Source organism: Rana temporaria, chromosome 2 (genome assembly GCF_905171775.1).
Source record: "Rana temporaria chromosome 2, aRanTem1.1, whole genome shotgun sequence".
NCBI lineage: Eukaryota > Metazoa > Chordata > Amphibia > Anura > Ranidae > Rana > Rana temporaria.
The window spans coordinates 462676142-462698684 of record NC_053490.1 but is presented as its reverse complement, the minus strand read 5'-3'; the positions used below and the strand labels follow the sequence as shown (position 1 = coordinate 462698684).

Genomic DNA, 22543 nt, shown 5'->3' with positions numbered 1-22543 from the left:
AAAAGCCCCCAAACAGGGCTCCTAAAAAAATAAAATAAAAACTAATATTAAAAATAAAAATAAAATTGTAAAAAAATAATAATAATAATACAAATAAGGATAAACTACTGACACCGATCTCTGCCCTGCTGACAAAGCCCTACTGACTTGCCCACTGCCATATATGGTATATTACACACGCATGTGTGTTTGAGCTTTGGTGTGCACACCCTAATGCAATAGGCTGCGCACACCTATGGTGTCTTGCATTTGTATTCAGCCCCCTTTACTTTGTAAATTTTTCACTGCAATTACAGCTGCAAGTCTTTTTGGGTATATCTCTACCAGCTTTACACATCTAGAGAGTGACATTTTTGCCCATTCTTCTTTGTAAAATAGCTCAAGCTCTGTCGGATTGGATGGAGAGCGGCTGTGAACAGCAATTTTCAAGTCTTGCCACAGATTCTCAATTGGATTTAGTTCTGGACTTTGACTGGGCCATTCTAACACATGAATATGTTTTGATCTAACCCATTCCATTGTAGCTCTGGCTGTATGTTTAGGGTGGTTGAACCACCGCCCCAGTCTCAAGTCTTTTGCAGACTCTGAGGCCCTGTACACATGGTCGGTCCAAATCGACGAGAATGGTCCGACGGACCGTTTTCATTGGTCCACCGCTGAAGTGGCCTGATGGTCTGATGTGTGTACACACCATCAGTTCAAAATCCGATCGGGTCAGAACGCGGTGATGTAAAACACGACATGCTGAAAAAAAACGAAGTTCAATGCTTCCAAGCATGCGTCGACTTGATTCTGAGTATGCGCGGGTTTAGAACCGATGCTTTTGTGTACTAACCATCAGTTTGGACCGATCGGTCAGCGGTCCAAGCGGTTCGATTTTAAAGCAAGTGTTAAAATTTTGGTCCGAAGGACAACAGACCGATGGGCCGCACACACGGTCGGTTTGGACCGATGAAACTGAACTTCGGTCCATTCTCATCGGTTTGGACCGACCGTGTGTACACGGCCTAACAGGTTTTCTTCTAAGATTGCCCTGTATTTGGCTCCATGCATCTTCCCATAAACTCTGACCAGCTTCCCTGTCCCTGCTGAAGAAAAGCATCCCCACAACATGATGCTGCCACCACCATGTTTCACAGTGGGGATGGTGTGTTCAGGGTGATGTACAGTTTTCGTTTTCCTCCACACATAGTTTTTTTGCTTTTAGGCCAAAAAGTTAAATTTCAATTTTGGTCTTACATGACCAGAGCATCTTCTCTCACATGTTTGCGCTGTGTCCCCCATACGGCTTCTAGCAAACTGCAAACGGGACTTCTTAGGGCTTTCTTTCAACAATGGCTTTCTTCTTGCCACTTTTCCATAAAGGCCAGATTTGTGGAGTGCATGACTAATGGTTGTCATGTGGACAGATTCTCCCACCTGAGCTGTGGATCTCTCCATTTTTTGAAGAGCAACAAGAAGCAAATCAAGATGTAAGTATGTCCCTGGTTGTTAGGAGAGGTGGACACCTCCAAGCCACTGCCTGATATAGATATAGTAGATAGTAGATATAGTTGAACACCAAAAAGAGACTTTTGTGCCCTCATCCAAACCATATACAGACCTCACAGGCATTAGGCTAAGCTTACTTCATTTATACCGGACTGAATTCACCTTTGTCTGTACATGCGATTGTAGAGTGTTTATTGTAACATAGCTACATATAGCCAATATAAAACTCATCATCTCACTTTGTGTTACCTCTTGTTATTCGAAAAGAAGTATTCATAGGGCTTTTCATCATTCCACAATTTCCAGGATCTTCGTTGATTATTCCTAAATTTGAGTTCCACTTGGTCCAATTTACCTCATCAACTCTGTAAATGAGAACATTTATACAGTTATTAGACATGTGTAATCGCTTTTGTCCGAATGCATTTTCGTCCAAATTTCGGGTATTTTCATTATCGTTTTAACAAACGAAAACGAACGTCCGAAATCCAAAAGATCCGACACCGGTTTAAACATTAATGGCTGTGTGTTGAGTTATTTTGAGGGCACAACAAATTTACATTGTTATACAAGCTGTACACCCTCTACTTTACATTGTAGCAAAGTGTAATTTCTTTATTTACAAAAATTGGAGGGGTGTACTTACTTTTGTGAGATATTGTACATACGGTATGTTCAGAGGTCTAGACGGTACTTATGGGGAGATAGTATTTCAGGGTACTGGTTAGTATGCAGTTTACTATTATATCTTCAAAAACAAAATCGCTAAAAAGAAACCATAGATGGTCCAGAAATGAAAAAAAAACTGTAACATATAATGTAACTGGACAACCTATTCCCAGACTACAACTCAGCTGGAATCATAAAAAAAAAAGATATGCAGACATACTGTATAGACATTGTACTAACAAGTTCCTCTATTTTCATAGATGTACCTCCACTTTCCCGGTACAGCAGTTATGCAAGGTGTCTAAATATGTCCAATAAGGAACAAAGGGCCAGATTCAGATACATTTACGTTGCTCCACGGCAGCGTAATGTATCCCATTTACGTTACACCGCCGCAGGTTTACAGCGTAAGTGCCTGATTCACAAAGCTCTTACCTGTAAACTTGCGGCGGTGTAACGTAAATCCGCTTGGCGCAAGCCCGCCTAATTCAAATGGGGCGGGCACCATTTAAATTAGGCGCGTTCCCGTGCCGAGCGTACTGCGCATGCTCCATCAGGTAAATTACCCGACGTGCATTGCGCTAAATGACGTCGCAAGGACGTCATTGGTTTCGGCGTTAACGTAAATGGCGTCCAGCGCCATTCACAGACGACTTACGCAAACAACGTGATTTTTTACATTTGGACGCGGGAACGACGGCCATACTTAACATTGCTTAGAACACCTAGGGCTCAGCACTAATTTTACGACGCGTATCTCAACGGAAACAACGTAAAGTTAGAGCGACGGCTAACGCGGACATTCGTGAATCGCCGTAACTAGTCATTTGCATATTCTACGTCGACCGCAATGGCCTCGCCACCTAGCGGCCGGCCTAGAATTGCATCCTAAGATCCGACGGTGTAATTCAATTACACCTGTCGGATCTTAGGGCTATCTATGCGGAACTGATTCTATGAATCAGCCGCATAGTTAGGACGGGCGGATCACAGAGATACGCCGTCGTATCTCTTTTGTGAATCTGGCCCAAAGTCACTTAAGTCAGCGCTATTGCACTCAGTAATCAGCATTAAGTAACAAAACTGGGCTGACACACTCCATCTCCTTCACAATATAAGTGTGAGGATGCATGTGCTGAAGGATGTGACTGGTACGTGGCTATGCCAGAACAGAACACTGGAGTGTGAGGGCAGGAAGCAGTGTTTTCACTGAGAGAAAAGCGTATTTTCAAGCAAAAAATCTTTCCCGCATAATTTTTTATTTTTTTATTTAATTACTTTTTATTGCTGTTTCAAACACAAATAAAAAACAAACAAACAATATACATCTGTATGTACTATATAGTACTGGTGCTATCTAAATTTATGTGTAGATCAGAGTGTAGTTAGACTCTGATCCTGATTGTTAGTGTCAAATTGCGGTCTCTGTCTCAGCTTGGCTGTGCTGTGAGACATTCTGCTGTACTGGGGTGTTCTTCCAACCCCGGTGCTGCAGGTGGCAGCAGTGGAGTCAAAGTTTGGGTGCTCTTCCCAGCAGCCAATGGCAAGAGTTTGTCCTCATCATGCATGCTGGGAGGGGGTATTTATGGGACAGATGCCCTTTGTTCTGGGTCTTCTTCGTCCAGTGTGGCACCCACCTTTAGGGTGGCCACATCACGGCGCCCACGGCGCTATGGCCTACCTGGCCAGGGCGTGTGTGCTGCGTGGTGTTCCTGGTTCCAGGACCATGTTGGTCCGGAGCATTTGAACCAGCGATCGGGATCCAGTGAGCGGCTGGGTTCCCCCTTTTGAAGATCCCAAGCTGTGTGCTGTTCGGTGGGGAGTCGGTCTGAGGAGCGCCATTGAGAGGCTGGCGGTCTAATACGGCTTGGATGAGACCACCAGGGATAACAGGTAGCCGGACACTGCGGGACTAATCACCTGTCAGTCGGTACCTAGGTGACAAGTTGAAGGAGATCCAGACGTAACTCATCCAAGGAGGCATATCTCCAAGAATTCTACCCAGAGGGGACCTGTGGCAGAGGTATCTTCTGAGGCTCTTTGAGAGGGGTCTGTGGCAGAGACTTTGTCCCAAGTTCAAGTTCACTAAGGAGGGTCTGTGGCAGAGACTTATTCCTATAATTTCCGAGTGACACTCCGGCAGCTCCAATGGGGGGTAATGCTATACATATATACATACAGTATATATACAGTACAGACCAAAAGTTTGGACACACCTTCTCAATCAAAGAGTTTTCTTTATTTTCATGACTATGAAAATTGTAGATTATACATAACAAAAAAGTGTGAAACAACTGAAAATATATTTCATATTCTAGGTTCTTCCACCTTTTGCAGCAGACACATCTCTAGAACTGGTAAGAGGAGACTGTGTGAATCAGGCCTTCATGGTAGAATATCTGCTAGGAAACCACTGCTAATGAAAGGCAACAAGCAGAAGAGACTTGTTTGGGCTAAAGAACACAAGGAATGGACATTAGACCAGTGGAAATCTGTGCTTTGGTCTGATGAGTCCAAACTTGAGATCTTTGGTTCCAACCCCCGTGTCTTTGTGCGACGCAGAAAACGGATGGACTCTACATGCCTGGTTCCCACCGTGAAGCATGGAGGAGGAGGTGTGATGGTGTGGGGGTGCTTTGCTGGTGACACTGTTGGGGATTTTATCAAAATTGAAGGCATACTGAACCAGCATGGCTACCACAGCATCTTGCAGCGGCATGCTATTCCATCCGGTTTGCGTTTAGTTGGACCATCATTTATTTTTCAACAGGACAATGACCCCAAACACACCTCCAGGCGGGGGAAGGGCTATTTGACCAAGAAGGAGAGTGATGGGGTGCTGCGCCAGGTGACTACCTCTTGAAGCTCATCAAGAGAATGCCAAGAGTGTGCCAAGCAGTAATCGAAGCAAAATGTGGCTACTTTGAAGAACCTAGAATATGAAATATATTTTATGTATTTTTATATTTAGTTTTGATGCCTTCAGTGTGAATCTACAATTTTCATAGTCATGAAAATAAAGAAAACTCTTTGAATGAGAAGGTGTGTCCAAACTTTTGGTCTGTACTGTATATACACACACATAATCAGACATTTTAGAAAGAAAAATAAACAACTCAAACAATCAGCAAATATATTATTTAAATAATAATATCTCTGCTTATAGAGCTATTTTTTTCCCAAACAAAAACAAAAACAAAAAGAAGAAAGGGGAGAAAAAAAAAGAAAAGGAGGGATCCCTCCTTTCCCAGATCATAACATACAGGGAATGTAAGGAGTTAAAGTGGAACTTAAAGCTTACAGTACCATACCCTTTAAATGTTGCATCCCATTGCTCTCAATTTCCCTAAATATATTTCTAAACTCTGGCGAGTGTGCCTGTCAATGTGGCTGGTGTGGGTGGTAGGTGTTAACTCTTTCAAGGCCGACAAGGCCTCGAACTGGCCACAGATAGATCAAATACTGTATCAGCTGGTTCAGCAGGGACCAGCCAAATTTTGATCTGTGCGTGGCCATCCCTGTTCAACAGAAGTCGATTATTAGATCGACTTCTGTCAAAAAGACAAGCTGGAAAACTTTTTTCAGTCAGCGACTGCAGCCAATCCGCTTACTTCCTTCTGCCAAACTGTAATTTTATATTGCAGGACCATTCCTCAACTACGAGCCATGCGTTTGGCTTGCAGTTGCTGTGCATCCCCATTAATCTCAATGGGCGAGTTTGGCAGGCGGTGCCACTTGTCAAACTTGCCTCTCTGCATTATTGAGGACTGTCCACTGCCAAAGAAGAACAGAAGAGAAGGAGCAACACCTGATTGTCACCTTGTTTCCCAGCTTCCAGGTGCATTACTGTGATGAAGCAGATTCTGTATTATGTCTTAGGCCCCTTTCAGACGGTCCGTCTGCATCAGGTTCCCCATAGGGGACAGCGGAGCAGAGACAGGGAGATCCCTGCACTGTGTGCGGGGACCGCCCTATCCGCCGACAGCTGAGCGGGGATCACCGTTGAGCCGACGGAGATACACGGAGCGGACCCGGAAATGGTCCGCTCCGTGTGAAAGAGCCCAAATGCTGCAATACTTTTGTGGGAAGGTGATTATTCTATTTTTAAAATCCATGGTTTTAGTTAATGATAGATGTTATATAAAACCAAATTTACCTGAAACACCATCTGTAATCCTCTTTGCCATCAGGCGTTAATCCCACCAGCACAGATTTTCCAGATCGGAATCTGTTTGTGAAGTAGGTCAACATACTTTTTTCGATGTCCAATATAGTGATCGCCCTCTGTAAAAAAATTAATGAATACATTAGACTAAGTATGAAAATATTGGCTTAACAACATACTGAAGACCTGCTCAGTGTGTAATGATAAATGAATGAGGACTCTCCTTACCTTGTCTAAATACATGCTTCTATTTTCAAAGGAAGGTTTATAGACTTGTGGTCAAATTGCCCACATCTAGACAATACCGGGCTACCTTGCCCATTGAGTACCTAATACTTAACACTGAACTGCAGACAAACAGCTACATACAGAATTGAACTTCAAATATATGAACTGGTTATGTTCCAAAGATTTTGTAAGGCCAGTCATAGACGGGGAAAATTTATTTTCTGCAACCACTTGATTTCCCCATCAACATAGATAGTGTTAACAGGGGGATCCCTCCCGCTGAGCCATTGTGTTCTCCTGACGGGGAAGCTGTCCCCAACAGGAGAACACAGTGGGCTAGATTCCGCAACGATTTACGCCGGCGTATTCATAGATACGCCGCGTAAATTCAAAGCTGCGCCGGCGTATCTTGTTTCTGTATTCAGAAAGCAAGATACGCCGACATTAGCCTAAGATACGACTGGCATAAGTCTCTTACGCCGTCGTATCTTAGGGTGCATTCTCACGCTGGCCGCTAGGTGACGCTTCCGTTGTTTTCGGCGTAGAGTATGCAAATTACCTAGTTACGCCGATTCACAAACGTACGTGCGCCCGGCGGTAGTTTTTTACGTCGTTTGCGTAAGGCTTTTTTTTTGGCGTAACTTTGCTCCTGCTATTAGGTGGCGCAGCCAATGTTAAGTATGGACGTCGTTCCCGCTTCGAAATTAGAATTTTTTGCGTCGTTTGCGTAAGTCGTTTGCGAATAGGGCTGGACGTAATTTACGTTCACGTCGAAACCAATGACGTCCTTGCAACGTCATTTGGAGCAATGCACACTGGGATATGTACACGGACGGCGCATGCGCCGTTCGTAAAACACGTCAATCACGTCAGGTCATCACATATTATCATAAAAGACGCCCCCCCTTCCACATTTGAATTACGCGGGCTTACGCCGGCCCCATTTACGCTACGCCGCCGCAACTTACGGAGCAAGTGCTTTGTGAATACTGCACTTGCTCCTGTAAGTTGCGGCGGCGTAGCGTAAATACGATATGCTGCGCCGCCGTAAGAAGGGGCGCAGCGACCTGAATCTAGCTGTGATTACTGAATGAAATGAATGAAATGAATGAAAAAACTTATATAGCGCGGCACATGCGAACATGCTAGCGGCTAATCACATGTAAATCCAGCAGGCTGGTTGAACCCAAGTTGACTATTCTCTACTGCAGTTAAACAATACAGCATGATCACCAACAATATGACCGTTCCCCCCCCCCCCCAACTTGTGTTACAGTAGGTCAGCGATGGAGAAGACACATACAGTACTAATGATGTTATCAATGTGCACTCTTCTCTTGTAATTTAGTTAAATTTCAAAGTATTGATTCACAGCATATAACAACAATAGAGTTCTAACAACAGGGTGTTTCCCTTCTTCTCCCAGTTTCCATAACTGGAAATCTACCGAATTGACTCAGCAATGCTAGAATTTTGCTCCTGTTGCTAGGTCATTACTGGACACGGTCGTTTTTTGTGATGAAAAAAAACGTAATTTTTTCTCATGAAAAAAAACAACGTTTTTCAAACTTCATTTTAAAAAATGACGTTGCCTACACACCATAGTTTTTTCAAAATTCTCTAGCAAAGCGTGGTTACGTTCAGCACGTACGGCGGCACTCTGTTCCATTCAAGCTCCCGTCATAACTTGCTTCTGAGCATGTGCGGGTTTAAAAACGTCGTTTTAAACGACATAAAAAATTGAAGCATGTTCGAATTTTTTTTTTGTCGTTTTTCAGAAGACATAAAACGACGTTTTCCCCACACACGGTCATTTTAAATGACATTTTTAAAAATTTTGTCACAAAAAACGGCCGTGTGTACGCGGCATTAGAAATTCCTATTCCAGAGATGTAAACAAAATGCATCAAGTGTGATGTCAGGAGTGAAAGGGGTGGGAGAGAACGAGTAGCTGTGTGGGTGCAAAGTGAACAGAGTTGAGCGAGCTGCCCCCAGGGTGGAAGCATAAACACTGCTGTTACCTTTAGGCTTTTCGGCAGGCAGGAACAGGGAACTGAAGATGCCAACAATACCACCAAAATGGTAAGTTATTGACTGTGTATGTGTATGTACAGTTTGTATGTGTATGGGGGTGTATAAATGTGTATGCAGTGTATATATATTATATATATTACCCATATTACCCACCGCTGCACTGTGTACTACTACCCACCCCAAACCTCTTCACTCTATACATAGGCTCAAATTTTAAGCCCCTCCCACTCTTAGTGCAATATTGACACAACCACAGTTTGTCCCCACCCTGTTCCCTTACTTTGCCCCCACACTCCACCCCCATCGGAGGACTGAAGATTTTTGTAGGTAAACTTAGGCTTTAACAAAATAAAGCAAACAGTTGACTGGCCAAAATCACTTTTTCTTTCCCTAAAAATAATATAATGTATAATTGTCACCAATGTTTGGTTAGATATGCCAACAGGAACAATTACAGATAAAAAGTGATTATTTGCTTATGAAAAGGGTGGAGAACTCTGAATTTCAGGGAAATTTAAAAACCACCTTGCATAGGGCTTCCCCCACTTTGCAAGGGTTAGATGCTCGTTTTTCTCTAGGTAAATACTAAAAGGAAGTTTTACGCCTCTTATCTCTTGCTCCCCTGTTTAATGTGGTGGTTTAGAGTTTCTAAGAAGCAAAACACACTAATGGCACAATTGTGTACTGGCTTCATATGAGAGCCAGAATTGGAGCTCAGAGCCCCACCCTCTTGAGGGGGTCAGTGTGTGAAAGGAGCCGTGATAGGTGCTGGTGTGCACCATGGTGTCCAGGTCAGGACAGGCCAGATCCAAGCCTGAGAGAGTCCATGAGGGACAGGGTAGCTATAAAGCTGTAAGGAAGATGCAGAGCTGGGGTGCAGCGTATGTGCATAAACACTGGTTTGTGTTTTTTGGTCAGGACTGGAGGACCAAAAAGGTACTGATGTTCAGGAGGACCCTGAAGAGGTACTTGGAGCAGTAAAGCTGGCACACGAGAGCCAGGAGGCTGAATGTTTTGTTTGATTCATAGTGATGGTGAGAACCCCCTGTGTGGGAGGACATGCCTGTATGAATTTCGACAGCAAAAGCTCACATCGAACTTTTGCTGGCGGAATTTCCGATTGTGTGTACGGGGCATAACAATTAGAAAGTTGCACATAAGTAGTATAAAATGGAATGTTACACTATAAAAAGCATCATAGCCTGGTGGAGCAAATGGCCACCACAGTTGCACTCTTGGGTCTGCTATTTTATTACGCCAGGAAATGTATTACAACGCATTAGAAAAAAGAAATGTTGCAATTTGTGGGCTTATTGGCCGTTTAATCCCGCCACAGTAGTGCATTTGACCCCCACCATGATCCCCTACTTCCAACTATAAGACTTCAGACCCAACGCTCTTATATCCCTACGCACCCAACCCTCTGAATTCCTTAAAGGGGTTGTAAAGGGAAAAAAAATCATAATAAGCATCCTTTACCTACAGACATTCCTCTTTTCACTTCCTCATTGTTTGTTTTTGCTCAGAAGTTGCTCTATTTCTTCTCTGTTCTGTTCACTTCCTGCTTGTCTGATTGTAACTCACCACAGTGAAGGGAGGCTTTACTGTGGTGGTCAGTGACATGCTCGCCCCCTCCTGGGAACTACATATGTGCGGCAGGAAGCTCTATACGTGTTAGAGCAGTGTTTCTCAACTCCAGTCCTCAAGGCACCCCAACAGGTCATGTTTTCAGGATTTCCCTCAGATGAAACAGCTGTGGTAATTACAAGGCAGTGAAACTGATCAAATCACCTATGCAAAATAATGGAAAGCCTGAAAACATGACCTGTTGGGGCGCCTTGAGGACTGGAGTTGAGAAACCCTGTGTTAGAGACTTCAAGGAGGTGTGAATTACTGGGCGTGCCGCAATGCATACTGGGAAATGTAGTTCTTACATGAACGAGCGCCGCAAACCAGGAAGTGAATGAGAGAACAGAAACTAGAACGCCGGAGGTGATATAGATGAAGGAATTTAATCGATATTTACTAGTTTTTTAACAGAATCATTACACTATTCTGTCTGTCTACCTTGCAGACATTAATTGTAGCCAAAAAAAATGTTTTCCTTTACAACTCCTTTAATTATAAAAAGGCAGCTCGGAGCTTTTTCTGGAGGGATGTGGGCTGTAACATGAGCCAATCGTTCACCATTGTAAATGTCAAGGTATATATGTTATCCCAAAGATGGATGGAGCATGGGACTATACGAACACTATTGGATAGTTCTAAGACCACAGAGACCGTACACCGGAAACAGTTTATAGATGAAAAAATATTTTTAATTTAACACATTATATACATACAAAAAATGAATAAAATAAAATTTTATATTGAGTTTCACCAATAGTTGATTGTTGAATTATATACAGTGGGGTGTCCAACATGTTTCACCCATTCGGGCTTCCTCAGGGAAACATGGGCGAAACATGTTGGACACCCCACTGTATATAATTCAACAATCAACTATTGGTGAAACTCAATATAAAATTTTATTTTATTCATTTTTTGTATGTATATAATGTGTTAAATTAAAAATATTTTTTTATCTATAAACTGTTTCCGGTGTGCGGTCTCTGTGGTCTTAGAACTATCCAATAGTGTTCGTATAGTCCCATGCTCCATCCCACTTTGGGATAACATATATAACTTTATCTTCAGGGACGGTAATACTCTTGGCTATCTATTATAATACTTCTCGTGCACACTCTATGCTTAATCAACTCTTATTGTAAATGTCAACCCTCACTTTGTTGTTTATACAAGTATGCTCCCCTGTGCAGGTAGCTTCACTTAAAGTTTTAAGTTGTTTTTTCAAAATATAAAAATAAAAGAAAACTGATTTATAAAAAGCATCACAGATAAATAATGCTATTTTGCTGGAAATTATTGAAAAGCTTCAGTACTTGCAGTTTCCAGATGCTTTTACTCTCCTGAGCAATCTTGTTCACTGTCTCCCCCATCAAAGCTATGAGCATGTTCAGCAGGAGGATGTAGGTTAGAATGACGTATGTAATCAGTAGGAAGACAAATATGGTCTTGTACTTGTAGTTCTCAGTAAACTCCAGGTCTCCCATTCCGATGGCAAATTTAAACAGCTCTTGGCAGGTGTAGTACAAGCTGTTGTAAGAGCCCGGATCTGCTTTACAACAGCGTTTTGAGTATGAACTGGTTTCATTCCTAGTGCTTTCTCCATCTTCAATAAGAGTCACCAGCGCTGCAGGATAAACAAGGAGAAACTAAAGATCATTGTAATCAAAGACATGCTAAAATAACAATTAAATATCTGACCCCCAGGCTTTATGTTTTGGGGATTTAGAAGACAAACAGCTCAATCATAAGAAAGTCACAGCATACTTTCTGCATCAGCGAGACCATGACAGTGATTTTAGAAGGTTTACCAACTCAAAACTAAATTATTAATTAATGGAGTCAGTTATTTATAAAATCAGGGAAGTAAATTATGTCCCAAATTGTTCTAAGCTTATTAAAGGCCAACCCAAGTTTTTTTTTATTTTTTTTTATTTTTTTAACTATATAAATAAATACCGTATTTATCGGCGTATACCGCGCACTTTTTTGCCCTGAAAATCAGGGCAAATCGTGGGTGCGCGATATACGCCGATACCCGCTTTCCCGCGCCGAGTTTAAATACTGCGCCGACATATACCGAGCGCAGTACACTCGTGTATAGTCGGCCAGTTTTGGCTCCTCTCGCGCTGACGTCCTGGACGTACAGGACGTCAGCGCGAGAGTAGCCGAGCCTGCCCGAACATACATGAGTGTACTGCGTTCTGTATATGTCGGCGCAGTATTTAAACTCGGTGCGGGAAACGAGCGGGGAGGACGCCGCAGAAGGACGCCAGATCCAACGAAGAGGACACCCGAAGCCGCAGACGGACGCCGGACCTGACGAGGCCGTCGATGGACGCCGCGCAAGACACCAAAACTGTAAGTACAAAAAATCTTTTTTCCACATGAATTTCGGCAACTTTATAGGTGCGCGCTATACGCTGGAGCGCGCTATACCCCGATAAATACGGTAACCAGCAATGGTGTGTGTGTAAAAAAAAAAAATTTGTATGATAAAAGTGAAGATTTACACAAAAACCAAGAACAATAATAGATTAAAATAAATGAAAGGGGTTGTAATGGTAATTTTTTCCCCCCCTAAATAGCTTCTTTTACCTTAGTGCAGTCCTCCTTCACTTACCTCATCCTTCCATTTTGCTTTTAAATGTCCTTATTTCTTCTGAGAAATCCTCACTTCCTGTTCTTCTGCCTGTAACTCCACACAGTAATGCGGGGCTTTCTCCCTGGTGTGGAGTGTCGTGCTCTCCCCCTCCCTTGACGCTCTCTACGTTGCAGATAGAGAAAGGAGCTGTGTGTTAGTGGGCGTCCTGACTCTCCTGTAGTCCAAGGGAGGGGGCGAGCACGACACTCCATACCAGGGAGAAAGCCTTGCATTACCGTGTGGTAAGGTGACCAGATTTTTAAAATGAAATCTTTTTTTACTAGTAATGGCAGCAATCAGCGACTCTCTGGCCGTCACCACCGCCACCCGCCCCACAGCCACTACTGGGTGGGGAGTGCAGGAAAATCACTCCACCTGGGAAGGCAAGGAGATAAGCAGCCTGGCGGCTGGCCGAGACTTGAGCCAAGGCAGAAGAACATGTGAGCGGAGCTGAATGGACATGCACCTGTAACTGAAGAAATATTCCCTCCGCTCCGACCAGATCATCAGAAAGGGGCACAGATAATGGAAAAAATACACCCCCCTAAGTTAGCACAGAGCGGGGATGTGTAATTCAGAATTCTTTTTTTTAATTTCTGCACTGACTGTCTTTGAAATTGCCCCAGCCCCTGTTCAAATCCAATCCGGGGACAAAACCGGGGACAGACTTGGTCCAGGGACAGTGTCCTCAATCCGGGGACTTTACAACCCCTTTAAAAATGATTTACACTGTGCTCCTCAAAGTGTCCACAAGGTCCACATTCCAAGTGACATCTTAACGTGATACTAAACGCACGTTTAATTGACACTGTCCCTTATATTTCTGTATGTAGATGATGGCACTGTAATTATTTTAATAAAATAAAATCTAAGTACCTTTTTCCTAATCAATATACAGCTGTCACATGACCCAGATCTTTCCCAGCCTGTCTGCAGGGAAACATAAGCAGGAGGAGCTTCTAGTCCACTGCTGCTGGTCACATGTTAAAAAAAAAACAGCCTTTGGAATGCAGAGTAAATATAATTAAATAAATAATATCAATAAACTGCGTCACAGCGTCTCCCCGCAGGGATGTAGTCCCAAGGGAGGGGGAGAGCATGCTGACTAACCCCCAACCAGAACGGCTCGGATGATGGAGGCAAGCTTACTGAGGAGGAACAGGAAGTGAGAAATTCAGACAAAGACAAAAAACATTTAGAAGGGAAATCGAAGGAAAAGGTAAGTGAACCAACAATGCACTAGCTTAAAGGAACATATTTAGAAAATAAAAAGCAAACTTTTACAACCCCTTTAAGTATATAAGAGCCCCCCCCCTCCCCCTTATATCAGATTGAGGCGATGCCCATGCACTTAACTAAGTCAGAACATTTTTCTATACTTTGACAAAGAAGAACATCCTGAATTATTGTTCTTAATAATATGGCCACCAAAGGCGTGAATGAGAAATAGAGATCAGCATATTTCTGTAGCAATCCAACTGTATTTGAACATTGTATGAACTAAGGGATTGCAGCCAGTCTGCTGACATCTACAGGCTGCTACTAATAGTGTTACTACTGGAGCCAGAATCATTATCCCCTTATACAGCAGTCACATTATTCATCATTAAACTCTATTTGCCCCAGAATTGATCAATTAAATACTTGTATATGATGTCAAAATAATTGTATTTGGATAAGTATATATGTGTATTGTATAGCTACAGTATAAATACATTTTTACAAATTTTTGTTATGCATATAATTCAGAGAGCATAAAACAGGTTTGCTGAAAATAAGCACCTTTTTCATACCACCAATACTAAAATTGTTTATTTGATGGTGGTTTGTGCGTATTCTATCCACAAGAAATCGCCATAGTGTAGTTCTATTTTTTAATAATATTATATATATTATTTATTTATTATGTATCTGTATCTATAAATTTATATAAACTTTGGAGCATTGGAAGTGTTTCACCAGTATTATGGTTTTGCACCTGGATGCAATGGGTTAACACAGTGGTCATCAACCCTGTCCTCAGGGCCCACTAAGCCCCCATTCACACCTAGGCGTTTTGTCGCCTGTAGTGTGACGCCGCAGCAGCCCCGAGACGCTGGAGGGATGAAAACACATTGCCCTCTATGGAGATGGTTCACATCTCCACGCCGAACGCCGAACGCCATACGCCTGCCGCCTGAAAAAAAGTCCCGGACCTTTTTTTCAGGTGGCTTTCAGCGTTCGGCATAGGAGATGTGAACCATCTCCATAGAGGGGGTGAGGCTGCATTCACAATCGCGGCGTTTTGTTGCCGCAAATCGCGGTACAAAACGCTGCAATTTGTCGCCGCAATTCGCGGGACAAAACGCCGCGATTTTGTATGCCTAGGTGTGAATGCAGCCTAACAGGCCAGGTTTTATGTATTACCTTGGGGAGATGCAGACTAGAATACTGCAATCATTGAGCAGCAAATGATATCACCTGTGATGTATTTCAGTTATCTTGCAAACCTGGCCTGGCTCTTTCACACGGAGCGGACCGTTTCTGGGTCCGCTCCGTGTGTCTCCGTCGGCTCAGCGGGGATCCCCGCTGAGCTGTCGGCGGATAGGGCGGTCCCCGCACACAGTGCAGGGACCGCCCTGTCTCAGCTCCGCTCTGCCCTATGGGGAACCGGATGCAGACGGACCGTCTGTCCATCTGCATCAGTTCTGTTCCGCCGGACGGAAGAAAAATAGGGTTTTCTTCCGTCCGAAAACCGGATCCCGACGGACGCGGACGCTAGCGGATGCTCCATCCGCTAACGGACGCGATCCCATAGGGATGTATTACAAGTCCGTTAACGGACTTGTAATAACGGACAGGCGGAGCGGACGTCTGAAAGGGGCCTTAGTGGGCTCTGAGGACAGGGTTGATGACCTCTGGGTTAACAGATAAAGGGCATATGTTTTTGGCATGTAAACCACTAAAAGTGCACAGACTAAGGCCCCTTTCACACCTGCGGACCGCTTTTTCATCCATCCGTTAGCGGGTAAAAAAAGGGACATACATTGGTCTCTATGAGATTGCGGGTGTCAGCGGATGAACATCCGCTGACACCCGATCTCGTCCGCCTCCGCAATGATCCGATTCTCAGCGGGGATCAACGGAGCGATCCCCGCTGAGCATACGGAGGTGGATCATTACTGATCCCCCCCGTGTGAAAGGAGCCTAACAGGCTTGAGAGAGGGGGACTCACCCCCAAAGCTCATTGCTGTGGTTACAGCAGTAAACACTTTGTGGTGTCTGAGAGGAAGTGGATGGTTAGTGGGTACATGAAATAGCCAGGCTCCAATCACTATCATAGAGTTTCTGACCAATGCCAGTGTGCACCATCTTGCCTGGTTTGGTGTCTTTTTGGTGGAGTGTCCCATCCCAGAGGATTGAAGGATATCAGGAGGCTGCTCTGAATATTCTGATCAGGGTTGATGCTCAATTGAGAGCTGTTGACCACTTGTATCCAGGTGGTCCACAACAGAGGGTAGGAGGCTTGGGGTGCTGTCATACCAGTGGAGGATATCTTTAATCACCCTTTGTCTTAAAGTGCACTGTTTGAGGTGCGTTTTTCAACTCTGAACTTCCATATTGGGACTGTGAAGGACTTTGTCTATTATGTGAAAGTGCTGCATTTTAATTTCCATTTAAATGATCTGTTACCAGCAAATTGTGCTTGCTGCATTTGCACATCATTTTATTATTCTGAGCGCAGGTGGACTGATTTATATATTTATGTATTGACCTGGAATACTTCAAGTGAGTCTGGTGTGTTGGATTCTAAGCATAAGAAAGTTCTTATGGTGTAATTACTGGAGTTCCTAGCGCAGATTTGTAACATTTTTGCTTTACTTTTATGCCGCGTACACACGGTCGTTTTTTGTGATGAAATAAAACGTTGTTTTTAAAACGTCATTTAAAATGACCGTGTGTGGGGAAAACGTTGTTTTATGTCTTCTGGAAAACGACAGAAAAAAAATTCGAGCATGCTTCAATTTTTTATGTCGTTTTTCAAAACGTCGTTTTTTTGTGTCATAAAAAATCACTGTGTGTAGCTAAAACGACGTTTTTAAACCCGCGCATGCTCAGAAGCAAGGTATGAAGCGAGCTTCAATGGAAAAGAGTGCTGAACGTAACCGCGATTTGCTAGAGCATTTTGAAAAAACGATGGTGTGTAGGCAACGTTGTTTTTTAAAATTGAAGTTTCAAAAACGTCGTTTTATTTCATCACAAAAAACAACCGTCTGTACGCGGCATAAGGATTGAAGTGCGACACAGAAAATGACAAAACCTATGAGAGGGATGGGAAAAAATATCACCCTTTTAGAAAGCATACCATCCATTACCTGCAGCAAATCCAATAAGGAACAGAATGTAGACAAACATGAAGCGAAGCATATCTCTTACGATCATCTGCAAGGCACAGAATAACATTTATTTATTACAACTTCTTGCCAATATTAAAAAAGCTTTAGGTGACCCCAAGTTTGTACTCTTGGGCAGAGGTACACAACCATTTAGCTGAAGGCCCAAATTAAGTTTATGTCGGTTTTTTTCCGCACATGCATATCTTCTTATTTAAAGCGGTAGTTCACCCTCACTTACATCATTTTTCCATCGAGACAGGCATTGTAGCGCGAGCTACAGTATGCCTGTCCCGATTTTTTTACCCCCGTACTCACTGTGTACCTGTACGATAAAGATTTCGGCTCCCGCGGGGAATGGGCGTGCCTATGGAGAGGGAGGATGATTGACGGCCGGCCCTGGCACGTCACTTTCCCCGAAGACAGCCGGAGTAGGTCTCGGCTCTTCACGGCGCCTGCGCACAGGCTATGCGCAGGCGCCGTGAAGAGCCAAGCCTATTTCGGCTATTTCCGGAGAAGCGTGACGCGCCAGAGCCGGCCGTCAATCATCCTCCGTCTCCATAGGCACGCCCATTCCCCGGTATCTTCGATGTACGAGTACAAGGTGAGTACGGGGGTAAAAAAATCGGGACAGGCATACTGTAGCTCGCGCTACAATGCCTGATTTTATGGTAGAAGAAAAAAAAAATTTTTTGCGTTCATAGGGTGAACCCCCGCTTTAAGAAAACATGAATCTTGTTTTAAATTTTACTGTGAAAAGCAATTTTTTAAAATAATTCTGATATCTGATATATCAATTGTGGCTTAGAATAGATTTTAGTAAATATTTATGTGGTGAGGCTGGCTTGGTTTCTTAGAAAGCATAGATTGCAGAAAAAGGCTTCTTTGTGCTCATATAGACTGACTTTTCTAGAGCCTCTCCAAGCCTATGAAACTCCTTACCCCAATCTATCCATCTATCTCCTTCTCTATCAGCTTTTAGAGGATCCCTGAAAACCCTCCTCTTCAGAGAAGCCTACCCTTCCCACACATAACTGTATTTTAATTTGAGTCCATCTGATCATCACCCACAGCTTACTACCCTTTGTTCCACTTGACCCTCCCTTCTAGATTGTAAGCTCCAACGAGCAGGGCCCTCTGATCCCTCCTGTATTGATTTGTATTGTGACTGTACTGTCTTCCCTGATGTAAAGCGCTGCGCAAACTGTTGGCGCTATATAAATCCTGTATAATAATAATAATAATAACTACAACATGGCAGCTGTCTAAAGTCTGTTCTACAGGAAAGTAGTCTCCATCGGTCTTCTGTAACATGCAAGTAATCTTTTATTTGTATCTAAACCCAAGAATATATGCATCTAACTAGCCCTTAGGCCCGTACACACGACCGAACATGTCTGCTGAAACTGGTCCGCTGACCAGTTTCAGCAGACATGTTTGGTCGTGTGTACGGCCGATCGGACAAATGTCCGGCGGATCGGACAGGTTTCCAGCGGACAAATGTTTCTTAGCATGCTAAGAAACATGTCCGCTGGAAGCCTGTCCGTCGGACATGTTCGGTCGTCTGTACAGACTCACCGGACATGTCCGATCGGCCGCCATCCCTCGCATGCGTCAAAGTGATTCGACGCATGCGTGGAAGCATTGACCTTCCAGCGTCGCGCACGTCGCCGCGGCGACGGTGCGGCCACATCACCGCGCTGTCTGTCCGCGCGGATTTCAGTTAGATGGTGTGTACAACCATCAGACCAAAATCTCCCAGCGGACATGTCCAAAGAAAACGGTCCGGCGGACCGTTTTCATTGGACTGTCCGCTGGTGTGTACGAGACCTTAGATGTGGTGACGGCATTCATTTTCTGCAAATATAGAAAAATATCTGTTGATCCTGATAGATATTCAATATGCTTGTAACTTCCTGTGGACTGAAATCTCACACAATGTTGTTAGCTTCCCCCACTATCCAGTTATCTTCTGTGACCTAAAGCAGTGGTTCTCAACCTCTGTCCTCAAGTACACCCAACAGGCCATGTTTTCAGGTTCTTCTTTATCTTGCACAGGTGCTTTAGGTTAGAGTCAATGGCTTGGTATTTTGGACAGCAATTGTATCTAAGAGAAATTCCCAAAACATGGCCTGTTGGGGGTACTTGAGGACCGAGGTTGAGAACCACTGACCTAAAGAATACCTTCCCCTATGTTATGGAGATGAGGAAAGGAGTAGATTTTCAAAATCAAGTAAATAGCCAAGAATGATATTCCTACTCCTCAATAAAATCGGGAACTATTGTCATCGTAGGACAGACGTGTGTTACTAGCAGGATCACTAGGTGAAAAAAAAAGGGGGGGAAAAGCCTGAAACAAAAAAACAAAACAAAAACAATACAGCCATCACCCCATAGAACTGGTATGCTGCAAAATATTACACTTTTTTTCTTGGTTTCAAACACCTGTAGCATTACCCCCGGAGGAGCTGCTGGTTGTTTTGGGTGGCACATTTACCTCGTGGCTCTTCCAAATTCCTAGGGGTGCATGGTGCATTTAGTAGAAGTAAAGGAAGAGTAAGTTGAAGGAAGAAAGGAGAATAGCAAATTCATGCGTAGTATAGGGAAAGTCCTGCTCCCGCATGTAACACTCCTCTGCGCCACTCCTGCTTGAGTGGGAATAGCGTACCCGGACAGGCCTCTCTCACTGATCTGGCAGCCGGAGTATCGCTCGATTATTTGTAGGATAACGTCTCTGCCACAGACCCTCCTGAATAAACGTAAACTTGAGGAAAAAGTCTCTGCCACAGACCCTCCTTGGTGAACGTCAGGGAGACACCTCTGCCACAGGCCCTCTCTGACTTATAGTTACGGAGGCAATCCTTCTTAGGTGAATTACGCCTGGATCTCCTTCTTACTGTCGCCCAGGTACCGACTGACAGGTGATCAATCCTTCAGTGTCCGGCTACCTTGATCCCCGGTGGTTTGTCGAGATCCTTTTGGACCCGCCAGCCTCTCAATGGCGCTCCTCAGATGGACTCCCCACCGAACAGCAATACAGCTTGGGATCCTCAAATGTGGGAACATAGTCGCTTACTGGGTCTCCGTCGCTGCTCAGATGTTCCGGGCCAACGTGGTCCCGGAACCAGGAACACCGTGTAGCACGCACGCCCCAGACAGGTAGGCCATAACACCGGGGCACCGTAATGTGCCCACCCTAAAGACAAATCTCTATCATGGCTCACATTCTCTATCAAGGCAGGAGAACAGACTTGTATGTAATTTAATTTAAATTACAATTCTTAAATATCCTATACTTTACAACTAAACAGATTTTAAACAGTTTACTAAATGTGTTAATTTATAAATATGGAAAATTAATAATAAAATGTGCAAACTGACATGAAGTGGTTTCTGTGCCATCTTCGATTTATACTGACAGTGACTGTTAGAATATCAGGGGATATTTTTATAACTACAATAATATTAACACCAGTATAGCCAAACCAAAGAAAGCTGTGTTATCACAAACATCAAATTTGGAAAAATGGATTTTACTGATCAAGGATTCACTGACCTTTTCAATCATCACAGCATAGATCCCCATTTGTTGGAAGCCCCTGGTATAGTAGAGCATATTGACCCAGCTCATGGCTAAACAAATCACCATGAAAGCCACATATTCATGCCGTCCAAGAAAGTACAGGAATGCAGAGATCAGCAGAAACACAGCCTGAATAAAACTGGAAAACACAAAAAGATATAATACATGACCCATTCTCCACTGCAACATAGGAAAATTGTATTTTTTTCTTCCGTCTGCGGATCAGATCGGATGAACACGGACACACGTCCGTGTTCATCCGATCCCCCCATAGGGGAGAGCGGAGAAAAGACAGGGCGGTCCCTGCACAGTGTGCGGGGACCGCACTGTCAGCCGACGGCTCAGCGGGGATTTTACGGAGGATCCCCGCTGAGCTGACGGACACACGGAGGCGGATCATTACTGATCCGCCCCGTGTGAAAGGGCCCTTAGGACTGCAAGCAATACACAGGGTGCCATGAAGGGGCCTTGCAGCTTACGTATGCGTTTGCAAATGGGTGCTAACTAAACCCCTGTTTTTAACACATACTGCTGGGCAGGTTCATTCAGGTTGGTAAGCAGACTGGTTGGTGAGCCCTCATCCTTTTCTCAAAGCTACCCTGCATCCAGCCTGTGTTCCAGTGACCCAACTTAACCTCAATAATATGTCACCTGCTATACAGCCTGGCGTTACTGGTTCTATGTCCACTGTCCAATATGGCTCCAAAGGCTCTTAGCTGGCTAATCAACCTGACCTTGCTGATCTCCTGACCATCGCCCAGCCTGATGACATGTTGCCTACTGATAAGAGCCAGTCTTCATCCCTGCTTCCTACTGCTGACCTCCAGACCTCACCATGATGCCTGCGAATGGGGTTCAGCCTACGTAGATGCTGCTGCTCTGCTGTCCTCTGCCAAGCCTGCCTGGTGACCTGCTGCCTAATGCCCAGCCTGATGGTTCTGTTCTTAATGCCCAGCCTCGTAGCACCATGCCCACTGCCCAGCTTGCCTCTCATGCCCACTGCCCAGCTTGCCTCTCATACAGTACTTTTCTGCCTGATGCCCAGATTGCCGCTGATGCTTCTCTGCCTAATGCCCAGATTGCCACAGATGCATTTCTGCCCAATGCCCAGCCTACCTCCAATGCCCCTATGCTTGCTATCCAGTCTGCCTCTGATGGTTTTGTGCTTATTGCCCAGCTAGTCTTCGTGCCAGGGTTTGGGTCTCATCAGTTGTTGGGTCTAATATTACTGCACCTCCATGTTTGTTGCACGCTTGGCATGGGTTACCTGATTGGTCAAAGATTCCTATTGCTGCCTCTCCTGAGTCCCTATTGCGGGCCATTTGTTTCTGTTTTGCCAAGGCCTGATAGTCCAGATACCCATTTTGGAAGTGAGAGCTGCATTCCTCAGTTCAGCCCCAGAAATAGAGGTCTTCTTGGAAAGGGAAGAGTTCTATCTAAACCTTGCCCTGACCTATTAGGTATCTCTGCAATCCCAGGTGCACCCTGCTGTGACAGATTGCGGCTTCACAGCCGGGTGCGCACTGCGCCTGCACGAGCTGTGCTGTCCTGTATGGCCAAGCAATCTTCTGGGACTTGTGACATGAAGATTGCAGGGATGGAGGGGGAGAGCAGGAGTCACCTAGGTGGCGCAGGCGGAAGTGGGCGCTGGTCACCTGTCAAAACTAGGTAACCACTGCCCCCCCAAAAAAAGGACATACCAAATGTGGCATGTCAAGGGGTTAGGACTC

General features: G+C 44.3%; 1 protein-coding gene across 2 annotated transcripts in view; it reads right to left on the bottom strand.

The window, feature by feature from the left end:
- The window catches only part of TRPV1 (transient receptor potential cation channel subfamily V member 1), a 53981-nt gene that overhangs the window by 5565 nt on the left and 25873 nt on the right, over positions 1 to 22543 (bottom strand). For both annotated transcript variants that reach the window (XM_040338640.1, XM_040338641.1), the window contains 5 exons: positions 20787 to 20952; positions 17213 to 17279; positions 11530 to 11840; positions 6317 to 6444; positions 1741 to 1856 (listed from right to left, as the gene is read on the bottom strand). In XM_040338640.1, the coding sequence (XP_040194574.1) occupies positions 1741 to 1856; positions 6317 to 6444; positions 11530 to 11840; positions 17213 to 17279; positions 20787 to 20952 (788 nt within the window). The remainder of the gene's footprint in view (positions 1 to 1740; positions 1857 to 6316; positions 6445 to 11529; positions 11841 to 17212; positions 17280 to 20786; positions 20953 to 22543) is intronic.